The 21,613-nt window shown below is 41.5% G+C and overlaps 1 protein-coding gene across 1 annotated transcript in view; it reads left to right on the plus strand.

The window, feature by feature from the left end:
• Window positions 1–6,231: 6,231 nt before the first annotated feature.
• Window positions 6,232–21,613, plus strand: part of TBC1D19 (TBC1 domain family member 19) — a 123,947-nt gene continuing 108,565 nt past the window's right edge. The window contains exon 1 of the mRNA XM_075194760.1: window positions 6,232–6,415. Coding sequence (XP_075050861.1) covers window positions 6,308–6,415 — 108 coding nt within the window. The 5' untranslated portion in view covers window positions 6,232–6,307. The remainder of the gene's footprint in view (window positions 6,416–21,613) is intronic.

A 21,613-nucleotide genomic window follows, 5' to 3' on the forward strand; every position in this document is an offset into this window, starting at 1 on the left:
CTGTACCCACCTTGCTCACCTCTTTAATCTGTCCCTCTCCATTGACATATTCCCCTCTTCTTTCAAACATGCTCTCGTCTCACCCATTCTTAAGAAACCTAATCTTGACCCTACTTCATTTTCTAACTACCGCCCCATTTCTCTTCTCCTCTTTGCCTCCAAAATACTTGAGAGGCTCATCTGCAATGGTCTCACCACTTACCTTTATGAACACTCCCTCCTTGATCCTCTCCAAACAGGCTTCTGCCCCCTCCACTCCACTAAAATTCCCTGACTAAAGTCACAAATGATCTCCTCTCAGCTAAAGCCAGGGCCATTTCTACCTTCATATCCTCCTGGACCTCTCCATGGCCTTTGACACTGTGGACCACCCCCTTCTGCTTCACATGCTCCAGTCCATTGGCCTCTCTGGCATCATCCAATCCTGGTTCACCTCCTACCTTGCTGATCGCTCCTTCTCTGTTTCCACCTCTGGTTCCCTCTCCCCCTCTTCCACCCTTTCAATTGGGGTACCACAGGGCTCTGTTCTAGGACCTTTACTCTTTTCACTATCATTTCCTCCCTGGGTGAACTCATCAGCATCTTTGGCCTCCAGTACCACCTTTATGCTGATGACACTCAACTCTACCTCTCCTGATATCTCTCCCTCCCTCCTCTCTAGGGTGTCCTCCTGCCTCTCTGCCATCTCCTCCTGGATGTCCTCTAGATTTCTTAAACTTAACATTGCTAAAACCGAACTCATTATTTTTCCTCCATCTAGTAGCTCCTCCCCCTACAACCACTCACTGTCGACAATTCCTCTATCTCATCTGTTCCCCAACTCTGCTGCCCGCTATCCTTGACTTCTCTCTCTCCTTTACTCCACACATTCACTCTCTTGCCAAGTCATGCTGCTTCCAGCTGCATAACATTGCTCGCATTCAACCCTTCCTATCCCAGGATGCCACCAAATCTCTCATCCACTCTCTGATCATCTCTCGTTTGGACTATTGTAACCTTCTCCTTACTGACCTCCCCCACTCTCATCTCACTCCTCTTTGATCTGTACTCAATGCTGCCCCCCCCCTCTACCAAGCCCTTCACTGGATTTCCTTCCCCTACAGAATTCTTTCAAAGCTCCTCAGCCTCACATACAAGGCCCTCGCCAACTCCACTGCTCCATACATCTCCAAACTCATCTTTATTCATACTACATCCTGCTCACTGCGATCAGCCAATGACCGTCGCCTCTCCTCCCCTCTGAGTACCTCTTCTCACTGATGTATTCAAGACTTCTCCCATGCTGCCCCGTTATATCGGTATGATCTCCCTCGCTCTTTCAGATCACCCCCCAATCTGTGCAGCTTTTTAAACAGGCATTAAAAACCCATCTTTTCTTAAAAGCTTACCACTCATCCGCTTAACTTCACACCTTGTCGGTTACCTCCCCCTCTCATCCCTTTTTCCTTCTCCCCTCTCCCTCCTCGTGACTCTGTCCCCATTCCACCCCTTGTGTCTTTGGTATGTCTGCCCTTCCCCTTAGATTGTAAGCTCCGTAGAGTAGGACCCTCTCTCTTCCTGTTTCCACCACTTTTAACTTCGCTCTTCAGCTACTCTGCCCACCTCCTCCTTGGGCTTTCTGCCCACCGACTTCTATCCTGCTTTTCTCTGCACCTTTCAGTGGCTCTTTACCTGTAAGCTGTGCCCTGACTCTTGGGTACAGGTTTCCAGCTTCTACTGAATCTTCCTTGCTCTCTCTCACTCTTTCAGCCTTTCTTCCCAGCTGTGCATTCAGCTACCTGAGTTATAGTTATTGTTTTTATACTGTGCTGTTTTACCTTGTACTGTCCTATTGTTTGTTCCTGTACAGCGTTGCGGATATTTTGTGGTGCCCTATAAATAAAAATTAATAATATATATGTGACAACAGGCCCAACAGGGGATATGTAAAACAGGCCCAAAAAGGGATATATATGAAAACAGGGCCAACAAGGGATATATAAAAATATAATATGCATGTATGAATGGCCCGTGTGTATTAGCGCAGGGATCAGTTACTTTTCTTCCAACAAAATTACAATCAACTGTGTTTGACTATTTGTATTTTGAAGTTTACTCAGATGTATGAACACGTGAAAAAAGAATATATAACAAATCTTACACATTCTCTTTGGTCATTTGAGGTGTCAGGAGGTACAAAAATAACCAATCATCACATTCTAAGATATTAACTGCACAGTTTGTTTGTATCAATAAAAATCATATTTTGCTCTCTTTATTGGGTGGCGATGATAAGGTTGCCCTCTGTATTGTGTGGCGGTGACAATGTTGCTCTCTGTATTGTGTGACGGTGACAAGGTTGCCCTCTGTATTGTGTGGCAGTGACAAGATTGCCCTCTGTATTGTGTGGCAACAGGGCCAGACTGGGACTAAAAATCAGCCCTGGCATTTAAAGCACACAGGCCCAACTCTGTTCCAGATAATAATAATAATAATATTACAGTAGTTTTTGCAAAGCTCATTTTTATACCAAATCTTGTGATACTTAGAGCTCCTCGACTTGCTCTGCAGGCTGTGTCCTGTCCAAGGACCGGGAGCAGCTATTAGCTCCCTACCCCTAACCAGAGCTGGATTAAGGCTCAGGGGGGCCCGGGTTTTTAAGACAGCAGGGCCCCTATTATGTAACATGGTTATCATTTTAGACAAATACACAGGCAATACTGTGTGCATTATTGTTAGATGCACACAGCTCTGCCTTCACAAACAGTACGTTGTGAAGCGGGACATACCTCCCAACTGTCCTTGCAGTTGGACTAAATCCTGACTAAGCAAGACAGTCACGCAGATTCAGGACTGCCCCTCCAGATTCAGAACAGTTGGCAGACTGTCCTGCTCTCTCCCACCTGTCTTGTCACTTTCACCACTTGTGGCAGATGGTTTCTTTAGATCAGTTCCTTCTTGTCTTGATCCTGGAATATTGGATGCCCTATTTTGAAAAAAAATGGGTACATGATATTTAGAAAACTACAACCAGCCCCGGTGTTAAATCAGTAGCACTCACGTTTTATAATTAGGCCTCCCTCCACTCCCAACAATAATAATATTCATGTTTAATAAGTAGACCTATTTCCCTCCAACCAGCCCCAACATTAACTTAACAGTATACCCATTTAATCAAAACCTATTTCCCTCCCTCCAAACAGTCCCAGCAATAAATTAAAATAGCATTTACGTTTAATAAATATAACCATTTTCCACAACCATCTCCGGCATTAAATAATTCATATTCACATTTAATAAATAGCCTTCCTCGCCAAAATCAGCCCCATGTTCAATTAATAGCCCCAAACCAACTCAGCATTAAATTAAAGGTTCCGTTACCTCACCTTAAATAATTAGCCCCCACCTACACTCCACCATTAAATAGCCTATCTCTCTTCCCTCACACGCCATATTAACATACTGCGGCCACCCACACACACGCGCCTAATTAAAATACTGTGGCCACACACATGCTTAATTAAAGTACTGCAGACACACACTTAATTAAAATACTAAGGCCACACACACACACACACACGCTTGATTAAAATACTGCGGCCACACACACACTATATTAACATAGCGCACACACACACTATATTAACATCATACTTGCCTACTCTCCCGGAAATCCTACCGGACTCCCGGAAGAGTAGGCAATTAAGTCATTGAGTGTTATTAAGCCCCACCCCGCTATTCAATGCTGTAAATTTCTGCATTTTATAGTGGGGGGCAGGGCTATATCACCACGCCCCCTCATACCCCTTGTCACATGACTTCTCACCTGGATCTCCCGGGGGAGAAATCTTAAAAGTTTGTATGTATGATTAATATAGCAAACACTCACACACATTATATTAACATACATTTTCACTTACTCCCCCTGCAGTCATGTTCACCCCCCCCCCCCACTGCAGCCATGTTCACCCCCCCCTGCAGCCATGTTCACTCCCCCCCCGCCGTCATGTTCACTCCCCCCCCTGCAGCCATGTTTACTCCTCCCCTGCAGCCATGTTCACTCCCCCCCTGCAGCCATGTTCACATCCCCCTGCAGCCATGTTCACATCCCCCGCAGCCATGTCCCCCTGCCCGTAGCCACGTTCACCCCCCTGCAGCCATGTTCACCTCCCCCCCTGCAGCTGCGTTCACTCCCCCTCCTGCAGACATGTTCACTCCCCCCCCCACAGCCATGTTCACTGCCCCTCCCCTGCAGCCATGTTCACTTCCCCCCCTGCAGCCATGTTCACTCTCTCTCTGCAGTCATGTTCACTCCCCCCCCCCGCAGCCACGTTCACTCCCCCTCCCCGCAGCCACGTTCACTCCCCCTCCCCTGCAGCCATGTTCACTTCCCCCATGCTCACTCCTCTCTCTCTGCAGCCATGTTCACTCCCCCCCTGCAGCCATGTTTACTTCCCCCCTGCAGCCATGTTCACTTCCCCCCTGCAGCCTTGTTCACTTCCCCCCTGCAGCCATGTTCTCTCCCCCGCCCGCTGCAGCCATGTTCACTCCTCCCCCCTGCAGCCATGTTCACTTCCCCCCTGCAGCCATGTTCTCCCCCCCGCCCGCTGCAGCCATGTTCACTCCTCCCCCCTGCAGCCATGTTCACTTCCCCCCTGCAGCCATGTTCTCCCCCCCGCCCGCAGCCACGTTCACTTCCCCCCCTGCAGACAGACATGTTTACTCGCCCCCCCCTGCAGACATGTTAACTTATCTCCCCCCTCACCCCTCCAGTAACAGTAACTGTCCCTGTCCCCTGTGCACCATTTTCCCTATCCCCCGAAAGGAATTCAAATACTAAAAAGAAAATGAAAACACTTACCTCATCAGTCTGCGCCCTCAACAGCTGAACCGCACATTGCGAGGGCTCCTATGCGGCCCCGCGACGTGACGTGAGCAATAGAGATACATACAATAGACAGTATATTTATATTTATACATAGATTCAAGTTTAATTTTTGTATTTTATTTGGTTTTCTTAAGTTTGCAGCACCCGGTACTTTGTTCAATGTAAAAACCTGAAAATGAGCATTTTTCATGTATAACTCTTTTTAAAGCACTTTATAAATAAAAATAATCAACTATTGTTTGTATTTTTATATTCAATGGTCACTAACATAACATACCTTTACCTCTCAGCTGTCCCGCTTCAATCAGGATAGTCCTGATTTTAGGGAACTATCCTGATCAGCCAAGAACTTGTCCCGGCATGAGGAAAAGCTAGGACATATTTCCATTGTTCCCTTTACAATCATGCTCTGTGAAGCAGTTAGTGATGCACTCTTCATATAAGGGAAGATGGAAGGGAGATGTAGGTGGTTGGAGGAAAGTACAAGCTATGCTCTCCATGGTGCTGGCCACTCCCACACACAGCTGCACCTCACTGGGCACATCTCCGGTGGGATGGCACTTCTCACAATAGGCCCTTTATCATTTTCAGCCTCAGGTCCCTGTGGCCCTTAATCTGGCCCTGATGATGGTTTATGGGGCACAGTGTGATGAAGGTTGGAACATTATAATGAAGGTTGGAACATTGTGATGAAGGTTAGAACAGTGTTTTGAAGGAACACAATGTGATGGAAGGGGAGCAGTGTGATAAAGGGGAATATTGTGATAAAGGGTGGACAGTGTGATGATGGGGCAGATATATGAGTTATTTGTTACTTTTTTAGTTGTGATTTTATAGAAAGTGTTTTACTTCAAATAAAGCAAAGAACAAACCTAACTTGTATCCTAAAATACATTAATTTGTGCGATACACAGTGTTGCAGGGCACAGGGCCTATAGGTGACGGTACTGGAGAGGGGGAAGAGTAAGGATAAATCGATAAACAGTCTTCTCTAAAAGAAAAGTCTACATACGATATATATATATATATATATATATATATATATATATATATATATATATATATGTGTAAAGAAGAATTGTTAAAAATTGGAAAAATTATAGATATGTTCCAAAGGAAAAATCTTTGTAATCTTGCCAATCCATGCTGTTACTTGTAGTAACACAACAGTTATAGAACCACAGATTTGTTACCACTGTTGTCTTTATCTTATTCTACTTTCCAGACTGATGTCTCAAAATGGGGTCATTAATGTAAAGGATATACTGCCGTTTCCATCAATATACAAATCCCCACTGTAGTTTGCCAATCTTTCAGGGCTACAGCCGGAACCAATAGCATGTTCTCTGTTCTCTGCGGGACTTGTATTTGCTGCACACACCTTCAGTTGCTAGGAAACAACTGGTCCTTTTTCTGCCCTGCGCTGGCTCTCGTGAAGCTATGTACACAATGCAGGGAGAGGAGGAGGAATTGTCCGTGAGCATTGCACATATCGTACGAAAACTGAAAGGCAGCACGTTGCATTGCCAGCTGGAGAAGGAGGCTCGGGTGAGTCATGCAGCGGACACTAGGTGCAGGTGTGACAAAGCCAGCATCTCCCCTCTAGCTGTCAGGGCTCGGGCTGTAATGTGCCTTTCTGCCGCTAGAGGCGCGATTTACATGCAGTACAATGTATCTGCAAACCGTCTATTACAGTATGCTGAGCTGTCAGTCTCTGCTAAGGGGTGTGGTTTGGTGCTAGTCCCTCAGTGGTGGTCACACTTTAAATCCTTGTCTGTGTGTTTGCATTTGTAGTTGCCAGCCGTCTTTATTAGTGTGATTGTCTAAGGTTTTTAATATGTATCCCTCGAAAGAGTTATTTATCCACAATACGTACATCATCAAATTCGTTAAACATGACAAGATGAGGATTGTGTAGTTCCCAACATTGTAAAACACCTTGTTGAGCCGATTCATCTAAGCAAGTTGCACATTAAACTGTTTTTGCAAATCTTCATCAAATCACAATCATGATATTTAATTAGAATACATTTTAAATACTTCTCTTTAATGAATTTTAACTTTTAAAGACCAGAGAGCAAGAATTATCAGAATTTCTTGACATGCAAAAAAAAAGTAATTGTATAGAACAGTTAATATTGAAAAATATAAGGTGACAAAGCCTTCAAATTAGGGACTGTATATGGAAATTAGAGACTGCTGGCTGCTATGGGTGTCTGGTGTGGTAGGGCTGCAAAGACAGTGTCATGCGTGACATGCTTAGATGCACATAAAAATTTCCCTAGAATCTATTTTAAAATGTTGCCAACTATGTAGGTGTATTGTATCACACCCTTATCTGTGTTCCCATTGACCCTCATGTGTGACACTTTCAACTTCTGACTTTTGGTGTTTTCTTTAGCCAAGCCTTAAATGTCCTTAATAAGTATGTGGTTTGGAAATAAAATATAAACTACATTTTCTAACAATATAGTATGACAATATATAGGTTAACATCCTTGAATACAAGTATGGGCTGGAGATCCTACAGGTTCTGTAGTGTAGGTATAAAGAGTGGCTATTGCACAAAATTCTAATGGAAAATTGTTATCCTATACTTACTGTCATTTTCTCTCACGTTAGAATACTGATGAATAAACTCTCATTCACTACAGGTCTCTGTCCAAGATACAAAGATATCTCCTTCTTACTCCCAGTCCTGCCAAGTTTATGCTTTCATTGTGCCCCACCACAATAAGAAAATTGCAATAAGTGTCTACTTTCCCTATTTTTTTGTCCCCCACGGCAGGGGGGTCATTTATTAAATGGGCCTACAGCGTATCTCATACCTGCCAAATTCCGAGAGACTCTCGAAATTCGGGTCAGTCTCACGGACTCCTGGGAGAGCAGGCAAGTCTCCCCTGCATCCCGCAACTGTCCTCTCAAAATGACGCGATTTTCGTTGCGGGGGGGAGTTGGGGCAAAATGCCACGTTTGGCCCCGTCCCCTCCCACCCTCTAGTCACGCCCCTCTCCCGGGTATAGAACTTGCCGAAAGTAGGCAAGTATGGCGTATATGGTTCCCAAACATTTGTGTGCTGTGACCCTAATTATATGGGCACGTGTATGTCAAAATAGCTGCTATAAGAAATTTCTGTTTCTGCTCTCATACTCTTCAGGGTGGCAGTGCAAGTTTTTATGTTACAAGTTATTTAAATTATATAATATCTGTGGACAGTTCATCCATTGGAACATGTGTCTGGGACACGGCAGGATATAGAATCCATTTCAGAAAGTCAGAAGCACCACAGTGAAGTAAAATTCAAAAAGGCATATAAAAATAGGTAGCTCCTATGTTCCCTCCCATTAATGAGTTGTATTATACAAAAAAAACATCCATCCTGTATTTAAAAAACAAACTGAAAAAACATAACCTAATGAAGGAAAATGGTCTAAAGTGAGATCAGGCAGTACAGTGACAAAGTTGGCAGGTATGGAATATGGTGCAAGTCCCTACACAAACCTACTAATATTTATGCAAATTATAATTTGCTTCGCCACATATATAAATAATACAGTTCATAAAAGATCATAAAAGACGTTCAGTGTCCTGAAAATAGACTAATAAATAAATGCAGTGAACTAAAAAGAGATATATTGCACTGCTGACTTAGGCTTTTGGTATTATAGATATATGGTAAGTACAGCCGCATGCATGTCTGCCTATATTGTGCCTTGTGTAAGGTGCATGTGTGCAGAAGACACATGGGTAGCAGAAAGGTGTATGGAATTTCTATCCATTAGTTGTTAATATTGTATCTCATTAAAACCTACTTTAGCAAGATGAATCAAGGATGTTATTGCACAGGCCTACAAGGAGAATGGATGTGATGTGCCTGAAGTATTAAAGGCACACTCAACAGGGCTGTGACTACATCCTGGACACGCAAGACTCAGACCTCAGCGAATGACATCTGCAAAGCAGCTGGATGGTCATCTCTGTGCACCTTTATTAGACATTGGGTCTGATTCATTAAGGAAAGAAAGTAAGGCAAAAAAAAACTAGTACGTTTTCTCATGGACAAACCATGTTACAATGCAAGGGGTGCAAATCAGTTTACTATTTTGCACATAAGTTAAATACTGGCTGTTTTTTCCATATAGTACACAAATACTTGATAGTTTTATGATTACACTGAATTTTAAACTTTATCTAGGACATGCCCTACCCCAACTATTAATCTTCCATCTCATTTTTAATTTACCTCCCCCTCCAATGCAACATGGTTTTGCCAAGGTGCAAAGTTACTGTTTTTTTGCTTTACTTTCCTTAATCAATCAGGCCCATTATCTTTTAAGTGTCTCATTTGCTCTTTACGCCCAGTTTGGGAGAAAGGCTCTCCAGCAAATTGCTCAGTAAGAAAAAGTTTATTTGTGCACAACATCAGTGTTGTTGGTTTTTAAGCCCAACCTGTCGATTACACTACTTTGAACATCCCATTGTAAGGGCTGCCTGGAGTAGATAAAGGAATGGGAGAATTCTTCTCGCGGTTAATTTCCTTTCCTTAAATTTTCAATGTCAGACCTATGTTCCCACCCATGTTCTATATTTATGTTTTCGTGGGACACCTTGGGAAGTTACTTAAGACACTAGTATGGAGGAGGAGTCACCTTTATATAACATCTAGGTGTGCTTCTTTTTCCCTGTCTACACTCTAGTAGGGAGTTAACCCATTGTAAGGGTGGCCATGGAGTTCTTCAAGGAAAGGAAAATAACAGTGAGTATAATAATCCCATTCCCTATTCTGTCCTTAGATACTTTTAAGCCGGCTAAACATAAACACCTTCTGCCTCCCCCCCCCATCTCACCCTCTGCTGTCTCTTTAGCAGATGAGAGGAGAGGTAAGGAGAGGTAGTGACATCACAGCCCATCACTGAGTTTAAGGAACAGCAGCTGACCGCTTCTTAGGTAAGAAGCTTCCATCTGCTTCTCCTCACTGGCAGCACCCGTCAGTTTAGGAGGGTTACAACAATTATATGCAGCTTAAGAAGTAGTCAAGTCATTAGACTCAACATTCACATCTTGCCCTGTTTTATGTGTCTTCTTGTTTATCCTGCAAAATATTAAAGTCATGTTCTAAGTGTTGTATATATGTTGGTCCATCATTTGTTGCAATTGAACTACCATGTTAATTTTATTCTCAAGTTGGTCTGTGCATGAGTCCACATCGGTCAGTTCACTGTTTGCTGAATAACTAACTTTTTATAGACTTTTCTTCTGTTAGTAGGGAGGGAATGTCTTCTTTTGTTGCCAGAGCTGAGTTGTTGTTTATTTATTTATTTATTTATAAGGCGCCACAGGTTTCGTAGTGCCGGGTACAGAAGCAAATAACAAATAGATGAGGTAATATACATTAGTAGCACAGATGAGTGTGAATAATGCTATGGGAACTCACACTGAGTCCCCAAAATACAGCAAAGTACATGACAGGGCGTATAAGGGAGTGAGACAGTGGACGGACATGGGAGAATAGGTAGAGAGGGCCTTGCCCATGGGAGCTTACATTCTAGAGGGAGGGATGGTCAGAGATAGTAGGACTAGCTGGGAGAAAATAAACATGGCAGGTGAAGGAAGAGTAGGTGATGGATAAGATGGTCAGGAGGTGGTAGTATAGGCGAGCTTGAAAAGGTGAGTTTTGAGTAAGCATTTTAAGGACTGAAGGTTGGGGGAAAGTAGAGTGAGGTGGGGTAGGAAGTTCCAAAGAATCCCCCACAGCAGAAGTTTTAGAGGCGAGCATGAGAGGAGATAATGAGAGGAGAGTTGAGACGGAGGTCAGAGACAGAGTGAAGTGGCCGGGTAGGTATGTACGTAGAGACAAGGTCAGAGATGTAAGGGGGAGTAGTGTCAGTAAGGGCTTTGTAAGTGAGAGTAAGGAGCTTGAACTGAATTCTGAAACGGATGGGGAGGCAATGAAGGGATTTACGCAGAGTAGTAGCGGAAGAGGAGTGGTGGGAGAGGAAGATGAGACTAGTCACAAATGTGGAAGGCCAGTGTGAAGGAGGTTGCAATAATCTGAGGTGAGAACTGATGAGTGAATGGACCAGGATTTTAGTTGCTTCCTGAGAGAGGAAGGAATCAATTTTCATGATGTTGCGGAGGAAGAAGTGTCAAGAAGTGATGATGGACTGGATATCAGTGGTAAAGCTGAGGGCAGAATCAAGGGTGACTCCAAGGCAGTGGGCTTGGGTGACGGGAGAGAGAGTTATGTTGTCATGTAAGAGGGAGATATTGGAAGGGATAGCAACATTGGTAGGAGGAAAGATGTTGAGCTCTGATTTGGAGATGTTGAGATTGAGGCTGTGATATCCAGGTAGTTATAGCCAAGAGACAGATACTTGGGTGAGGTAAGCGGAAGAGTGGTCGATCGAGGGGTATCAGAAGGGAGAAGTGACCTTTGGACTTAGCTGATAGTAAGTAATTTGCTACTTTAGCAAAGGCAGTTTCAGTTGAGTGAAGGTGACGGAAGCCAGACCGAAGGGGGTCAAGAAGTGAGTGGAAGGAGAGAAAGTGGGTCAGACAGTTAAAGACAAGTCATTAAAGAATTTTAGAAGTAAAATGAAGCAGAGATACAGGTCGATAGTTAGAGAGAGAGGATGGGTCAAGTGAGGGTTTGTTGAGAATAGGGGAGATGAGAGCATGCTTGAAGTCTGAGGAGAAGATACCAGTGGAGAGAGAAAGGTTAAAGAGGTGAGCAAAGTGACAACAGGCATTGGGAGAGAGGAAGCGGATGAACTTGAAGGGGACAGGTACAAGAGGACAGGATCTTGGACACAGCTACAGGAGGGTAGGAGCAAAGGGTTGCAGAGTAAGTAATAGAGAGGATGGGTGGTGGGAGGTGAGTCTAGTGATAGCAGATATCAATGTCAATAGAGTCAATTTTGTCTTTGAAGTAGGTGGTAAAGTCAAGAGCAGTGATGTACGAGGGGGAGGAGGTGGGGAAGGACACAGTAAAGAATTAATGGAGGCGAAGAGGCTTCAGGTGTATTGGACAGGGAGGAGATAAGGGATGTGAAATAATAGGTTTGTTTAGCAAGAGAGAGCAGAATAGTAGGAGGAAAAGATGAATTTAAAGTGAATGAAATCAGAGATGGAGCGGGATTTACTCCATTGGGATTCGCAGGAGCACTTTTGAAGGAGACGAGTAAGAGCGGAGTGCCAGGTTTGGAGTTCAAATTGGTGGAGATGGAGTGGGGCTGGGGCTGCAATGTCAAGGGCAACAGATAATGAGTCATTGTAAAGAGTGACAGCGGCATTGGGGCATGAAACGGAACAAATGGGAGCGAGGAGGGGTTCAAGGGAGGTCAAAAAAATGATTGGGTCAATGCTGTTGATGGGACACTGTGTGCGAGTGACTTTGGGTGGTAGAGAGGGGCAGGAGGTAAAGAGAGGATAAAGGAAAGGAGATTGTGGTGAGAGAGTGGGAAGACAGAATTTGAGAAGTTGGAGAAGTCACAGAGATGGGAGAACACTAGGTCCAGGAAGTGACCATGACGGTGGGTGGCTGAAGTTATTCATTTGGAGAGGCAATAGGAAAAAGTGAGAATTAGGATTTTAGAGGCAGCTGCAATAATAGGAGAGTTGGTAGGGATGTTAAAGTCCCCGATAATAATTGCGGGAAGATCAGAAGAGAGGAAATGGGAAAGCAATGTGGCAAAGTTATCCAGAAATTGGGAGGAAGGGCCAGGAGGATGATAGATGACAGCAACATGAAGGTAGAGAGGTGAGAAGAGGTGGATAGAGTGAATTTCAAAGGAGGAAAAGCAGAGTGAGGGTTCAAGGGGGATAACACTGAAGGTGTAGCCAAGAGAAGATAGGACACCTAGACCTCCATCTTGGCAGTACCCAGGGTGGGGAGTGTGGTAGAAGGAGAGAATACAATGGGAGAGTGCAGCGGGGGAAGTAGTATCAGAGGGGGAGATCCATGGTTTTGTAAGGGACAGGAGACCACAGGAGTAAGAGAGGAAGTGGTCATGAAGGAAGTGAGTTTATTGTAGACAGATCTTGCATACCAGAGTGCGCAGGACAGGGGAAAGTGTGTAAGAGGAAGGATGGGAATATGATTGGTGGGATTGGATGTCCTGAGGGGGACAAGGTGATATGTAGTGGAGGGGAGGAGCAACAGCTCATAGAGGAGATAGGCTTGGGCTTGTAGTATGGAGTAATACTGTGGGGAGCCATGTGGGGGCAGTGGGTAGAAGTGTTGAATGGAGAGTAATAAGGCACAGTAGTAACAGAGTAGTTGCAGAGTCGTGAAATAGGAGAGGGGGCCAAAGTCAGTTCAAACGTAGTTTCAGCCTTGAAAGTACATGAGATAGAAGACTGAAAGAGTTGTAGGAGCTGAAGGAAGTGGCTGAGCAAGTAGTTCAGCAGGCTAATTAAACAGAGGGGATGTTGCAGGGAAATAAACTGACAGATGAAACGAATTTTCATGAGCTGTGAAGGAAATTAGGCTTCTTGTGCTGTGAAGCTTGGAGCCAGGGAGAGATGGAAACATCAGCAGTAGATTATGGAGTGTCAGGTGAATGCTGATTGTTGCCCATGTGTTGCTATGATAATGGGTAGAATGTTCTTCTCCTGTTTCCTCCTGTTTAATGTCGATATTTTGATCCCGAGCCACTTGGATATCACTTTTGCCATATGGCAAGGTGCTCCATCATGATGGAAAAGACATTGTTCATCACCAAATTGTTGTTGGATGGTTGGGAAAAGTTGCTCTTGGAGATTTTTTTAGTACTATTCTTTATTCATGGCTGTGTTCTTAGGCAAAATTGTGAGTGAGCCCACTCCTTTGGTTGAGAAGCCACCCCACAGACGAATGGTCTCAGGATGCTTTACTGTTGGCATGACACGAGACTGGTGGTAGCACTCGCCTTTCCTTCTCCGGACAAGCATTTTTCCAGATGCCCCAAACAATCTGAAAGGAGATTCATCAGTGAAAATGACTTTACCCCAAGTCCTCAGCAGTCCAATTCCTGTACCTGTTGCAGAATATCAGTCTGTCCCTGATGTTTTTCCTGGAGATAAGTGGATTCTTTGCTGGCCTTCTTGACACCAGGCCATCCTCCAAAAGTCTTCTCATTGTGCGTGCAGATGCACTCACACCTGCCTGCTGCCATTCCTGAGCAAGCTCTGCACTGTTGGTAGCCCGATCCCGCAACTGAATCAACTTTAGGAGATGGTCCTAGTGCTTGCTGGACGTTATTGGGGCCCCAAAGCCTTCTTCACGACTTTTGAAACTCTCTCCTTGAAGTTCTTGATGATCCGATAAATGGTTGATTTAGGTGCAATTTTCCTAGCATTATCCTTGCCGGTGAAGCCCTTTTTGTGCAAAGCAATGATGACTGCACGTATTTCCTTGCAGGTAACCATGGTTAACAGAGAAAGAACAAGGATTTCAAGCACCAACCTCCTTTTAAAGCTTCCAGTCTATTATTCTAACTCAATCAGCATGACAGAGTGATCTCCAGTCTTGTCCTCGTCAACGCTCTCACCTATGTTAATGAGAAAAATCACTGACCTGATGTCAGCTGGTCCTTTTGTGGCAGGGCTGAAATGCAGTGTAAATGTTGTCTTTGGGATAAACTTCATTGTCATGGCAAAGAGAAATTAATTGCAATTCATCTGATCACTCTTCATGACATTATGGATTATATGCAAATTACCATAATAAAAACTGAGGCAGCAGACTTTGCGAAAAATAATATTTGTGTCATTCTCAAAACTTTTGGCCATGACTGTACACTTGTAACTAACACACTTAGAACTATACACACTGATTAAGCAGCCATCACTGACTTGTATCTATTCTACAATGATTTATATATGGTTAACAAACACACGTGAACAGTGCCTTCATTCAGACTCTCAATCAACTCCCCCAGCAAAGACTAGTAATAAAAGTTTTAAACAAATAAGCCGTGAGAAGACAGCATACCAAGGAGTTAGAAATAAAATTGCACTCTGTTAATTCAGCTCAGACTTTGGTGCAGCTAAGATAAGAATATTTACTAAAGAGTTAGAGGGAGTTGTCATCAGACAACTCAGAATTGTTGCTGCACAGGTAGGTGGCAGATAGCTTGGTCATGTGCTGCTTTCTAATGAACCCTGATAGTTCTTTGGAGCAGGATTTTGTGCCTATCAGCTTGATGAGGGAGTTTATACCAGGTTGATGGATCTGTCTTATATTTGGAAAGTACTTTGTGCTGCAATTTTAACTCTTACTAAGTGTACCCAGCAGGGGGAGCTCTGGTTCATCTTGCATGTGCTCCATATTCTTAATTATAGACACTGTAGTTAATATATACAGTATAGATTTAATTATATTTAGTACTTACTACTCCTATTTGAAATGTATACAATTGAATATTATGTTGAATATAAGTATTAAAAAATTCTATCGACATGTCATGGTTTGGATTGATTGAAGATCCATGTAGGCTGTAAGTAAAGTGCTTGGGTATGCTGCTCAAGTGTCCCTGGAAATAATTTTAAAGTAATTGCAAGTATGATCCTTGTCCTTTGTTTTTCCCCATTATCTGTTAGTAAGTATGACTGTGTGATTAAAAATATTTTCCTTAACTTTTTATTAAATTACTTTAATATTCTTATTTTAGCTGCAGACATTGAAGACATTTTCAGATTCTATTCAGTAGACCTTATAGAAATAATGATGGGCACTCAAGAAAGTATATTCAGACATCCATTTGCAAAGTTGTTTTTTCTTTTTTAACTTTTAAAGCCCAATTAACGAGCTCATTAGTCATTAAGGCAGGATTTTGTTTTCTATTAGTTCACTAAAAAGAAAAAAATAGAAATGAAAAAGAAAGCTTGTTGAACATTTATATGCCTGGACTCTTGTACATTTTGAAATTGCATTCTGCCAGAACACAATGTCCCTGATTTTCTTACACTGCTCCTTTTAGTCCTAAGTTATATCAACTTAATTTCCTTCAAAGTTTATGTATCGGAATGAAATTGCTCAAGAAGTTTTAGTGGTCAGTAAATTGACACTACAAGCAGAATTCTAAGAATAATCAACAGCAATATATTGTAATGTCATGGTTTAAAGGAATCTTTTATTTTCATTTTTTTTTTTAATGCTTAGTGAACTACTGAGTTAACAAGAATTACAAGTATAATTGTGGATTGGTGCTATATACTGAATATATATATATATATATATATATATATATATATATATATATATATATATATATATATATGCCTAGTGGCGTGTGTTAGTTAGTCTGTCTGTGTGTGTGTGTGTGTGTGTGTGTGAAAAAAATAAAACCAAGCTGCAGCGCCGCCTGCTGGGCGGAGTTATACACTGACCTACTAAATTCTTAGTGTGTGTGGAAAAAAAAATTCAGAAAGGGCTGAAATTTGGTATACTAAGATGTTTTTAATTTGTTAATTTAATTTGTTAATTGTTAAAAGTGTTTATAAAGATTTAAAAAAATATATATATATATTTCTTGAAGGAGAAGTGACAGTTGGGAGTGGTTGGTGGTTGCCGGGGGTGACAGTGGGGAGTGGTTGGTGGTTGCCGGGGGTGACAGAGTGAGAGGAGTTTGATACTCAGGACCGCTGAGAGTGATCCCTGTGTCTGGATAGACATCTGGATAGATGTGGCGATGGATAAAAATAATGAGGTGGTGACATGTGGACAAAACCACGTTAAAAAAGGGCGCTTACATCGGGAAGTAACGCTCTTCCCCTGAGGAGGCCTGGGCTATGGCCCAAATGCATGACAAGAACCTTTTTAACACCTTAAGTAGCTTGATTTGACTAGAATGCATGAGTATCATGCACGGGTTAACTTGTGTGTGTGTATATATATATATATATATATATATATATATATATATATATATATATATATATATATATATATGTGTATATATATATATATATATATATATATATATATATATATATATATATATATATATATATAAAATTGGTGTCAGATACTGAAACCTGAAACCGTGTATGGGAAATGTGGTTTCCTTGTCTCAGAGGATATATATGAGAGAGAGAGAAAGTGAAGATAAAAAATCCACCAAGTTCAAAGAATAGAACGCACCAGCAATTGTAGTCGTTCAAGGAAGCAAAAAATGTATTATAAATACATACTAAACCTAACAGGATCTAAACCCAACGATTTCAGTCAGTGTTTCTGACTTTCATCAGGGCCACTGTGCAAACATTCTGTAGGAGTTAATAAACATTAAAGAGTGCCAACAGTTACTAATAACTAGTCTATTCTGGTAACTGCAACAGGGCTAGGGTATCAAAAAGCATCTGTCAGTAACCTAACAACTGAAGTTTTACACCGTCTGATCCAGAAACAATGTGATACAGTATTCTATACGCTGAATCATCCATGAACAGAGGTAAAACTGTCGTCTGTTTTCATGGTTGCCTGGAAAATGGCATTTCTAAGCAGGTACTGGTGGGGGGGGTACGGTTGGAATGAGGAGAGACATGAGGTGGAGACATGAACGTTGAACTAGTCATTGTATTCAGATGTTTATGTGGAAGATAGCAAAAGTTTATTGCTTTAGCAAAGGGATAAACCTTTGCTATGTAAAGAAACTTCAGATTTCGATAAAGTATAACTTGACAATGATATTAGCATGACTTGTGTATTCTATTTTAATTTTGACTTTACAAGGCCTGAGGAAGACAAATGTATTTATTGGGCATTGTACTGCTTCATCATATCTAAGCAAATGAATGCAGAAACTCAAATATTTATGTCCCTAAATAGCATGCCGTTGTATACACAATTCTTATCTAATGTTAGTGAAAATAGATAGAAATGTATTATATATATTGTAAATTAATGCAATGGAAAAAAATACATTTTTGTTATGTCTAGTTAAAAAAAGGTTGAACTTGGTGGACCTGGGTCTGTCATAAATTCTTGCTCTGTTGATTTAGAGAAAGTAAAAGCAAAACACCCTAATGTGACTGTTGCCATTTTACTCTATATTTTTGAATTGGTTCACTTTCTGTAGCAATTTCAGGGCTGTAACGTCCATTCAAAGGCACTAGGATTACATGGGGCATCAATCTGAATGTACAAGGCCCCTCCCTCCAAGATGACCCTTTTCTGCCTCATGACTGCGAGTACAGTACTAGCTAGTGGTCATCAGTGATTGCTTCAGATCAGGTCACTGGTTTGAATGTCTGTAGCTCTCCTTCTGCATGATGAATTGTACAATAAGGGTAGGCTTCAAGTATTTGTATGAAGTGAAAGATAAGCGGTTACATAGTTGACAAGGTTGAAGAAAAGCTCAAAGTCCAGTTTAACCTAACTGTGTTAATTCACTGGACAGCAAACAACGGCAGCTGCCAATTCATCCTTGCTCTGGGGGAAACAATTCTTCCTTACCCATCAGATGGCAATCCTATTTAATTCCAAGGATCCATTATCCCAATAATAGATTCTAACAATCTTACTAATTATTTTTTTTTGTAAGAAAGGCATACAATCCATTTTTAAAATCCTGCAATACATTAGTCATCACTGCCCTAGGTAAAAAGTTCTGTCTTCCAGTCACCTGTACTGGTCTAAGGTATGAAAATCCCATAGGTTGCCCAGGAGTTTATGCCCCTTTCCTTTGTGTATTATGTCAACACTGTTCCCTTGCATATAAACAGAGACTTGTAGAAAGTCAACCAACTATGGGAAAGGTGACCAATAAGCACTACAGATGCCACTCCAAAATCACAGTTGGCAGGGCCCTGTCACTCCCATTCCAACAATCTGTGTGGTTGAAGGGGGCACCACTACACCCGGCCCTTGACTTTGTTGTTCCCACCTATAGCCCCGTCATCCATACGAGGCTATAACCTAACATTATGGGAAGCATCCCTTTGCCCACTTTAGTGGGCAACTGAGACAGTGTGTGTTGACATTTGATTTTCTACTCGTTATGGGCAATAAATTGTGATACTGTAACTTAAAGACTAAAAGCTGTCAATCGCAAGAATGACAAAATGTTCACAAATGTATTGTAGCCCATTAGTCACTATTTACTGCTCCCCTGAACCATATTTTGCAAGCTACTCCTATTCCCTACGACAGGGAAGTAGGTAAAGAAAAAATGCTGGGGCCTGTAGTCAATCAAGTTCCTATCTTCAGGAATAAAAATGGCAATAAAGTATGGTTACAAAGCTGGTTTGCCCATTACATTATTAAATATACCCTGTAGGTTGGCAGTTAGATTTTTATCTATTTATAGGAAATCATTGGAGAGTGTGAGTTATTTACTTTGTCTCCTAATGGACCCTTTTAACAATACAGTCAAGTCCCATATATATTGGGACATCGACACAATTCTCATATTTTGGGCTCTATACACCACCACAATGGATTTGAAACAAATCTAATAAGATGTGCTTTAACTGCAGACTTTCAGCTTTAATTTGAGGGTATTTACATCCAAATCAGTTGAACGGTGTAGGAATTATAGCGGTTTCTATATGTGCCTCCCACTTTTTAAGGGACCAAAAGTAATGGGACAGTCGACTCAAAACCTATTTCATGGACATGTGTGGGCTATTCCCTCATTATTTCATCATCAATTAAGCAGGTAAAAGGTCTGGAGTTGATTCTAGGTGTGATGTTTGCATTTGGAATCTGTTGCTGTCGACTCTCGATATGATATCAAAAGAGCTGTCAATATCAGTGAAGCAAGCCATCATTAGGATGAAAAATGAAAACAAACCCATCAGAGAGATAGCAAAAACATTAGGTGTGGCCAAATCAACTGTTTGGAACATTCTAAAAAAAAAAAAAGAACGCACTGGAGAGCTGAGCAACACCAAAAGACCACGGAAAACAATTGTGGTGGATGACAGAATAATTTTTTCCCTGGAGAAGAAAAACCCCTTTACAACAGTTGGCCAAATTATGAACACTCTCCAGGAGGTAGGTGTATATGTGTCAAAGTCAACAATCAAGAGAAGACTTCACAAGAGTGAATATAGAGGGTTCACCACAAGATATAAACCATTTGTGAGCCACAAAAACAGGAAGACCAGATTAGAGTTTGGCAAACAACATCTAAAAAAGCTATTACAGTTCTGGAACAACATCACATGGACAGATGAGACAAAGATCAACTTGTACCAGAATGATTTGAAGAGAAGAGTATGGAGAAGGAAAGGAACTGCTCATGATCCAAAACATACCACCTCATCAGTGAAGCATGGTGGATGTAGTGTCATGACATGGGCATGTATGGCTGCCAATGGAACTGGTTCCCTTGTATTTATTGATGATGTGACTGCTGACAAAAGCAGCAGGATGAATTCTGAAGTGTTTCGGGCAAATTTATCTACTCATATTCAGTCAAATGCTTCAGAACTCATTGGATGGCGCTTCACAGTGCAGATGGACAATGACCCGAAGCATACTGCAAAAGCAACCAAAGAGTTTTTAAGGCTAACAAGTGGAATGTTATGCAGTGGCCAAGTCAATCACCTGACCTGAATCCGATTGAGCATGCATTTCACTTGATGAAGACAAAACTGAAGGGAACATGCCCAAAGAACAAGCAGAAACTGAAGACCTTTGCAGTAGAGGCCTGGCAGAGCATCACCAGGGATGAAGCCCAGCGTCTGGTGATGTCTATGCCTTCCAGACTTCAGGCTGTAATTGACTGCAAAGGATTTGCAACAAAGTATTAAAAAGTGAAAGTTTGATGTAGGATTGTTTAGTTTGTCCCATTACTTTTGGTCCCTTAAAAAGTGGGAGGCACATATAGAAACCGTTGTAATTCCTACACTGTTCATCTGATTTGGATGTTTTAAATTCCCTCAAATTAAAGCTGAAAGTCTGCAGTTAAAGCACATCTTGTTTGTTTCATTTCAAATCCATTGTGGTGGTGTATAGAGCCCAAAATATGAGAATTGTGTAGATGTCCCAATATTTATGGACTTGACTGTATATATCAGATGTTTTGATTCAAAATCTAGGGCCTGATTCATTAAGAAACATATATAAGAAATTTCTTATTTAAGTCTTCTGGACAGAAAACCATGTTACAATGCAAGGGGTGAAAATTAGTTTTCTATTTTGCATATAAGTTAAATACTGGCTGTTTTTTCATGTAGCACACAAATACTTTATAGCTTATTTGTACACTGAATTTTAAAGTTGATATCTGTGTGCTACATAAAAAAATAGTCAGTATTTAACTTATGTGCGAAATAGAAAACTGATTTTCACCCCTTGCATTTTAAAATGGTTTTGTCCAGGAGACTTAAAAAAAAAATGTCTTACCTATGTTCCTTAATGAATCAGGCTCCTAGTTTGGATTGGCAACTACCTTCCTTTTGAGCAGTCATTATACTATATTCTTTAAAATTTAGGACTTATCAAGATTTATTTCCTGTCCTTTGGGAGAGCCCGATCCCCATCATATACATTTTGTTTATTATCTATTAGCTCTCATATCACGATGATTTCTGTTGTCATTGCCTTTATTTAGAGGTGTTAGCGCATATGATGTTTAGTTACTGTGCGACTACTATCATTGTATAAACTTATTTTCTTTATTTATATATATATATATATATATATATATATATATATATATATATATATATGTATATAAATACACACACACAAGTTAACCCGTGCATGATACTCATGCATGCTAGTCAAATCAAGCTACTTACGGTGTTAAAAAG

Source organism: Mixophyes fleayi, chromosome 1 (assembly GCF_038048845.1).
Source record: "Mixophyes fleayi isolate aMixFle1 chromosome 1, aMixFle1.hap1, whole genome shotgun sequence".
In the NCBI taxonomy this organism is placed as follows: domain Eukaryota; kingdom Metazoa; phylum Chordata; class Amphibia; order Anura; family Limnodynastidae; genus Mixophyes; species Mixophyes fleayi.